This window comes from Tupaia chinensis, unplaced genomic scaffold, assembly GCF_000334495.1.
Source record: "Tupaia chinensis unplaced genomic scaffold, TupChi_1.0 Scaffold138601_1, whole genome shotgun sequence".
In the NCBI taxonomy this organism is placed as follows: domain Eukaryota; kingdom Metazoa; phylum Chordata; class Mammalia; order Scandentia; family Tupaiidae; genus Tupaia; species Tupaia belangeri.
The window spans coordinates 434,384-443,177 of NW_006198494.1; the positions used below are offsets into that span (position 1 = coordinate 434,384).

Genomic DNA, 8,794 nt, shown 5'->3' on the forward strand with positions numbered 1-8,794 from the left:
AAAGGACCAGAGGCCAATGTGGACTGACCTTTGAGTACCATCACAAACTGGCTCTTTGTCTCGAATGCCATGGAAAAGCTTTCTTTATAGCTAAATGGCCTTCAGGTTGTGGCTAAGCTCCCAAGCACTCAACTGTAGAATCAAGGGCTGACCTGGAAGGAAAATTCTGTCTAGGACCCCAGCTAAGATGAAGTGCTTTTAAGCCACCCTACATCCATTCCTTGTTGTGATAAATGCAGTAGCAACCTTTTGTTATTGTACGATGCAGTAAAATGACTTTTGTGTTTTGGCGAGTAGAATTTATGAGAAAGTTGACGTTCTCTTCCCTCTACTAGTTACAGCACACAACCAAGAACGCCCCACAGCTGCAGTGACACCCATCCAGGTCCAGAACGCCGCCTGTCTCAGCCCTGCGGCTGGGGGGCCGGCCCCTCCTTCATTTGCCTCACCACAACCTCCACCTCCAATGGCAGGCCCTGCCGCCCACGTTGCTGCTGTCAATATTGGTCGAGCAAACACTCCCCTGGGCTGTGCTGCAGCTGCTTCGCTGACCTCCCCAAGTATCACCGCTGCCTCTCTGGAAACTGAACCCAGTGGCCGGACAGTGACCATTCTCCCTGGACTGCCCACATCTCCTGACAGTGCTTCATTGGCTTGTGGGAACAGTTCAGCAACCAAACCAGACAAAGATAGTAAAGTAAGATCAGCTTCCTGTTTATCTGCTGCTGTGGTGTCCCGTGGATTCTAGCTAATAAAAGGGTGCATTGTTTAACGATCTCTTTAAGGGCTCACCAGGTGCTAGTTACTGGGCCAGGTACTAGGATTATGGTAGAAAACAAGTACCACCTTGTCCTGTTATCTAAATTTCATATTTCTTTGTGTTTAAACACTCTCTATCTGTCAGATGCTGTATTGATGTTAGGGAGACCCCAGTGAATAAGATTTAGTCCTCCTTGTACAGTCTACGGTCTTACGGAGGAATTACTCTCCCATCTAGTTACTCTTTCTTTTATTATTTTGCTGTCCTCAGCTCTTTCTGTTCAGTCTTCTATGCTCTGTTTAAAAAAAAAAAGTTTAATATATGAGAAGGTTAAAAGGTTGAAACTTTTGATAAAAGTGTTATTTATGAATGTTACCCATAATACCTTTGACTTAATTGGCATAGTTCCTTGAGAGACAGGTAGTCTTTCTGAACTTGAAACATAGGAAAAACATTATTTTCTAAATTCATAGAGTAAAAAACTTCACATTTGGAGCTAAATTTCAAAGAAAATAGGAATCTGAATAGTTTTCAGGCCAGCCCAGTAGCCTAGTGGTTAAGGGAGCCCAAGTGCCCTGTGGCTGACCATGGTTTGAATCCTGGCTCCTGTGGTGTGAGAACACACCTGATATGTGTGCATGGGTACTTCAGATCCTAACAGGAATTAGAGGACAAGGGATTGTGGCATAATTATGTTCCATTGTGGGGTGCTTTTTCTCTCTCTCTTTCTTTCTCTAGTGAGTGCACAAGTTCTCTGGCAATTATTTTTTAAAAATATAATATATGAAGGGGCCTCAAAATTTTACTGGAAAATGCATAATATGAAAAAATGATGCATGGATTTAAAAAATTTTTTTGCACTAAAACTCACACTTTAATTTTCACGCAAACTTTTTTTCCATCCCCTATATGTGTCCACATGTAGAAAGCTATGTTTAAAAGCTTAATCTGTGGCTGAGTTTGGAGACAGGGGAATCGATAGTGATTAAATATGAACAGAAAGAGTTGATGATAACAAGGTCTGGTGATTGTGCTACTGTCATAACTTTTTCACTAGTTCGTGCATTTCCCCCAAAGCATTAGACCAGTTCCGAGCACCTTGGGGTAATCATAAACTGCCAGCCACCTGGTACAGTGGTAATCTATGTGGGCTTTATGTAAGTGGTTAGGTAAGCCTGTAAACAGGAGTTTATAAGGAAATAAACTTTACAGCCTACTAAAAAGTTAATATTTAATTGTTGGGTTAACATGAGAGTTTTTGAAAAAGATTGGTATCTGTTCAGTGTTTATAATTAACTACATTAAACATTAAACGATACTCAAAAACGGACATGTTCCACTTTGTTAATAGCTTTGAAAGAATTATTTTTATAGTTTAGATTCTAAGGCTTGGAGACTGGGTGTCTCAGGGCCCTTGCCACTGATCAGGACACTGGCTTTTTAGCCCTGCCTTTCCAGTAGAGAATTCAATGGCTCGCTGAGGCTTGGAACCCGTGGTGAGAATAATGGCTCCCCCAGAGATAGCCATCTTCTAGTCCTGGGACCTCTGAATATGCTTCCTTACAAGCAAAAAGGAACTTGCAGATGTGATTAAGAGTCTCAAGATGGGTAGACTCTCTTGGTGGGCTCTCTGTTATCATCCTTAGAGGGAGACAGGAGGTTCAGGGCCAGAGAAGGAGGTGCAATGGTGAGGCAGAGATGGGAGTGATAGGAGAAAGGGGCTACAAACCAAGGAATGCAGGCGGTCTCTAGAATCTGGAGAAATGAAAGAAGATAGATTCTTCCTTATAGTCTCTGGAGAAATGCAGCCCTGCCAGTACCTTGATTTCAGGGGCTGATTTTTACCACAAAGTTGTGATAATTTGCTACAGTGCAACTAATATGGAATCTTAAGGGTCATACCCTTCCCTTAGAAATGGCCACTGGCCCCTGCTTGGACATTCCATTGACTATGTAAGTCCCCTGGCTCTGTAAGATCCCAAACCATCTTCATTTTTAACTCTGTTCTTTATTTTGAGAGATCATATAGGAAATGTTGATTTGGTTATGGTTGGTTAAAGCAGCTGGATCCCATATGGCTGACGACGTGGTTCAAGTCTGAGACTCGTCAGCTGAAAAACACGCTGGGCGGGTGTACATGCATGCCCAAATCCTGAAAGGAGAAATGGAGGAGAAAGGATTGCAGTGTGACCTTTCTCCATGAGGGGTGCTTTTTCCTTTTCCTCCTCTCTATCACTCTCTCAGATGAGCATACACACTTTTTTTTTTCACATTATTTATTATTTGTTTTTTGTATATACTTTCAATCATATTGTTTGGCTTACCATGAGACCATTTCGATATGTGCACATTTCTCCCCAGACCTGTTGATCAAAATATCTTTAACAGATAACACCACACTTCCGCATCCCGTCAATGTTCTACCTCCGTATCCCTTCTCCAAATGTCCTTCGTTAGGCCCCACTCCTCCACATATACCTCGTCTGACATTCACACCCATCTCTTGTGTTGGTTCAACCGTTAGTCAATCAGTTTCAGTCACAGAATGCAGACATTCGGCATATGTTAAGTGGGGACATACAATGTCTCTCCTTCATAGCCTGGCTTGCCTCACTCAGCAGTACATCTTCCATATTCTTCCACTTTCTGTCAAAATCCCCAAAGGACAGAAGCATACATACCTTCTAGCAAATGATTTTTAGAAAAGAAAGGGGACCAGCAGATGGTGTAGCTATTACATTACTGGACTCCTACATGGCCAATCATAGTTCCAGTCCTGGACCTAGTGGCTTGAAAATCACTCCAGGCTCATGTGTGTGCATGCTCAAGATCCTGGGAGGAGAATGGAGGAGAAGGAATTGCCCCGTGACCATCCCCCCCTTGAAGGGCCATTCCTCCTGGGAGGGGGGGTGATTTCTCACTTTTCCTCTCATTGTATGTGTGAGACACTCACTGTATCTGTGTGTCTCTTTCTCTCTCTAGTGAGTACACATGCCCTAAGGCAAAAACTGCTAAGAAAGAAAGGAAGAAGGAAGGAAGAAAGGGAGGACAGGAGGAAAGAAGAAAGGAAGGAAGGGGAAGGGAGGGAAAGAAAGAAGAAAGGAAGGGAGGAAGGAAGGAAGGGAAAGGGAGAGAAAGAAGGAAGGAAGGAAGGAAGGGAAAGGGAGGGAAAGAAAGAAGGAAGGAAGGAAGGAAAGAGAAAGAAAGAGTATTTGCAGGGTTGACCCCCTTTGGTCCTTTTTTTTTTTTTTTTTTAGAGGTTTTAAAGGCTTTGTTTCTTTGTTTTAAAGATGGTGTCTCCTTGTTGCCATTCTCCTGTTTCGGCCTCCCATGTAAGACTACAGGCACACACCACCATGCCTGGTATTTTTGTTCCCCCAGACAGGATCTTATTATTTTGCCCAGATCAGCCTCAGCCTCAAGTTTGCAATTCTTCTGCCTCAGCCTTCTGAGTCACTTGGATTATAGGCTCACACCACTGTACTCTACCCTTAGGCTGGACCAAGAATCAAACCTGGGCCTTGCAAGTGATCCCAGCTTGCCTCGCACAGCATCTCAGCAGTGCACGCCACTGCAGCTGGGCCATCCTAAGGTTTTTATCACCTATTCCTCGTGGCATTTCAAGCTTTCCTTTCTTAAATCTACTCCTTATTCGATGTTCCAAGTCCACTAAAGAGACCTCTCCTACTTGGTATAAATTCAGCGATTTAATGATTTTCGTCACTTAGACCCATCCTCATAACTAGAGCGTCAGCCCACATTCTTTCATCCCATGTTCAAGGATACCGGGAGAACTCGCCAGATGCCACGTTGAGATCCAGATGTCTTTTACATTCCCCCTCCCAACCAGCTCCCCACTTGCCCCATCATTTCTGCTGTTACTTATTGTTAGCTTCTCCTAGGAGGCTCCTTCTTAGAGTCTCATTTCCTTTCCTAAGGGCTCATAAACCTTGCATTTAATACTGTTAGAAAATTTGCTGGATGGTATGTAAAGTGCTTTGTCTTTTTTTTTTTTTCTTTCTGTTTTTTTTTTTCTTTTTTTAATTGGAACTGCACATGTCCTTCTTTGCCTGTTGAGTTGACCCTGATTCCAGATTCACTAGGCCCTCTCAAAGATTATTGGTTTCAGGGCGAGCAGATGATGTGGTGGCTAAGACACTGGACTCCCACAAGGCCTTTGTGGTTCAAGTCCTAGACCTGGTGGCTTGGTTTTGTTTCCAAACTCAAATCAGGTTCGCTCGCCCAAGTGCTATAAAACCAAACCATAGGCACATGGTGTGACGAAGAAAAGTACAGCTTTATTGCAACGTGCAAAGCAAAGAGAGCTGGCAGCTGAGCTGAAAAGACCCGGTCTCCCCAAGATGTTCCCCACATGTGTTTTTATGGACAAAAATTAGGGGCAGCGGTCCTAGGCACATGATCAGTTCAGTGATTGGTTCAAGAGGGCGTGATCATCTCATGGGCATTCTTGATTGGTGAGGCCTTAGATAATCAAATTTCTGTTCAAGTGTCTGGAGCCATTCAGCCTAGAGTCTTTGAGCTCATAACCAGCAGTTTCCAGCCCATAAAGCATCTTTCATATTGAAATGAAAAACTCATCTTCCCTTTAAGTGAGTTTTAGAGGTCAAATGGCCCTCATTCCTGGTCCGTGTTGGTCATTATTATAACCAAAAGTCTGAAGATATACTTCTTACTCTGGGCCATTACAATGTAAATGGACCTTATATTTCAAGAACCTTAGGAAATATATTGGCGGTCCTTGTTCGGTTTCACGTTCTCACTTTTCTCTCTCTCTCTCTCTCTCTCTCTCTCTCTGTCTTTCTGGTGATTATACAAAATTTTTAAAAATAATAATAAAAATAAATACAGTCCTTGAAAAAACAGATTATTAGTTTCATTCCAGCTGTTAATTTTCAGTGTGCACTAGGATGAATTCATCCTGTCGAAAGTAGTCATCTTGGGGCCAGCTGGCGGCATAGCAGTTAAAGCCCTGGACTCCCATGTGTGTGACTGTGATTTGAGTACTAGGGCCCAGCTGCTTGAAAATTGGTCCAGGCTTGTGTGTGCGTGTGCCAAAATCCTGAGAGGAGAATGGAAGAGAAGGGATTGCAGCGTGGCTATCCCCCCTGGTGGTGGGTGGTGATTTCTCACTTTTCCTCTCTGTTTCTCTCTGTCTCTCTCTCTCTCTCCCTCACTCTCTTCCTAGCGAGCACATGCACCCTATGGCAAAAACCTAAAAAAAAAATGTAGTCATCTCTAATCCTGTGTAACTTCATCCATTTCCTCTCTTCAAGATTGTTCCTTCCAGTCTTTCTCTTTCTTTTTGCCATCTGAGAACCACCATCCACCCCAAACAGCAGGTCTAGTCTTTCTTGTTCTTGTTTTAATTTTAAAACAGCTCTTTAAATTTTTTTTTGTCATTTGTATCTTTGCAAGTTTAAGCTCATTCTGATCTTCAGACTTCTCGAATTGCCATGGGCCAAGAAAGTTCTTTGTTAGGGCCGTTCTCTTGATCTTTTTGTGCATGTGCTTTAAAAATTTGAGACCATTAGTCTGCTCCCTGGGGGATCACATCAGTACCTTTAGATGCTGCTCCATTTTCATCTGCAGGGATGATTTGCAAATGTATCGTTAGAATCTCATTTTGAGAGCTCTCTTATCCCTCTTGAAGGATCTTCCCTTTTGAGCTTCAGGTCATGCATATATTTTCTTTGAACTTTTAAGATGAATTCTTTGAAACTTTAGAGTTCAGTCCTGAATTTCACCAGCATCTCTTTGGGTGCTTCTTTCCAAGTTCTCGATACTTCTGCTTCACCAGCAGAACATCTTCATCCCGTGTCTGGTTGATCAGAATTAGATCTAAAGTTGTAGTTCGTTCAACTTTCTGTGAGGTTAAGCTATCAGCAAGTGGCAGAAAAAGTGGATTAGAGATTCCAGTTTTAGTTGAGACTTCTGGCAAATATGTACATATGTGACAATGGCCTCATTATTTCTACGTGTTTCCATCACTTTGTGATCATCGTTGTTATCAGTTTACTAAAAGTCATCAGGAAGTCCGTGGTGTACCCCCAAGTGGGAGCCCATCTCTTGTCCTCCTCTTTCTGTGTTTGCTAGTGCTCCCAGCAGCTGCCGCCAATGTCCCACGGAGGCGCACGACTTGTTGATGTACACTCAGGACTATTATAGCTCTGCTAACTGGGCTATTCCTTTTGAACAATATTTTATTTGAAAGTCCTATTTTACAAAGTCTTAGAAATCTCTTGAAGCTATGTTTTTGTCCCTGAGTTAAAATTTCTAGCAAACTTTGGTGTCTATACTTTATGGTTTGATAAAGAGGTACCTGAACACTCTGTGTTTCCAAACATTGTCTAGATTGTTTCTTATTTGAAGTCCTGGACCTTCCCACCATTGTTTCATTGTTGTTGTTGTATTTTTTTGTTGTTACTTCTTTTTTGGTGTGTGTGTGTGTGCGCGAGATCTTGATATCTTCCATGGTCAGCAATTTAACAGCTTTATGTGGACATTTTTCTATCATCATACTTAGTTCAAAGGCTTCATGATTTGATTAGCTAGTCTTCAAATAAATGTATTTCCCAGTGTTTATATATACATACACATTTTTATTGTGCTTTCTTATCAAAAATTTTTTTCATTTTACACATTTCTATAGAAGTTAGAGAAAATACGGACTCCAAACAAAAGGCCTATATATGACCTGAGATTAAAAAACAAAACAAACCCTACTCATATTATGGTGTACATATGCCACTCCCAAATACCAAACTGTATCAATATTATTTTAGTATATGAAGCTCTCATCTAGGAAAGGACATTCTTTGCTTTGATGGCATAATCGTTCTTAAGTTCTCTAAGTTCGAACTCTCACTTTGGAAAGAGAAGGAACCACGTCTGGCACCCCCTTTGCCACAGTGCTTCCACTTCCATCCCTGGCTTCAGTCTGGAGTGTTGCTGTTTCAGTCCTGTCTGACCCGGTCACTTACTCCCATGCAAGACAGGAGTGGGTATTTGTTGCAAAAACATTGCCATATCCTGCATATGTTTCTGAAAAAGAACGTTCCCACAGGTGAGCCACAAAAGGGCGATATTTAGGAACCTCAAACCTCCCATCCTCAAATTCCTGAAAACTTTCTACAATACCTTAAGGTGCCACTGACAGGATTTCTTTATTCACCCAGCTAATGTTCGAGGACTTTCCCATTATTCTTGGTTTCCTTAATCAGAGGGCCTTATTTTTTAAATACACATTTTTCTTCTGTTCTGAACACTTTTTCTTTCCTTTTTTTTGAAGGTTTTTGCTATAGGGAGCGTGCGCTCGCCAGACAGACAGAGAGAGACAGAGAGACAGAAAGCAAGAAATCACCCCCAGGGGGGATGGTCATGCCGCAGTCCCTTCTCTTCCATTCTCCTCTCGGGATCTTGGGCATGCACGCACACGCGCTCAGTGAGTTTTAAGCCAGCGGGTCTGAGACGCGAACCTCGGTTGACTACATGGGAGTCCAGCGACATAGCCATTACGCTAACTACTACTGGTCCCCTGAACACTTTCTTAAAGTGCCCACTGATAATTTTCTTTGCTCAAATGATTTTTCTTCCTCTCAGTCCTACACTCTGCGTTCAGAAGCAAGGGTGGTCTGCGAGTTTTATCATTTACATTTTCTTTAGGAGTTGACTACAATGATTATTTCTACCAGTGCCATCAGCTAGGATTTAGATCTGTTTTGTTTTGTTTTGTTTTGTTTTTAAGAGAGAAGATTTTTTCTATAGGGCATGTGCGCTCGCCAGAGAGATAGAAAGTGAGAAATCACTCCCACGGGCTATGGGCATGCTACAATCCCTTTTTTTCCATTCTCCTCTTGGGACTTTGAGCACGCACGCACACGGCATGAGTTTTAAGCCACCAGATCTGGGACTTGAACCAAGGTTGACTACATGGGAGTGTAGTGACGTAACCATTACAACATCTTCTGGTCTCTAGATCTTTTTTTTTTTTTTTTTTTTTTTTATAGACCCAAC

At 42.3% G+C, this 8,794-nt stretch overlaps 1 protein-coding gene across 1 annotated transcript in view; it reads left to right on the forward strand.

Moving 5' to 3' along the window:
• The window catches only part of SH3RF1 (SH3 domain containing ring finger 1), a 223,744-nt gene that overhangs the window by 195,716 nt on the left and 19,234 nt on the right, over positions 1-8,794 (forward strand). Inside the window, exon 9 of the mRNA XM_006161453.2 lies at positions 336-697. Coding sequence (XP_006161515.1) covers positions 336-697 — 362 coding nt within the window. The remainder of the gene's footprint in view (positions 1-335; positions 698-8,794) is intronic.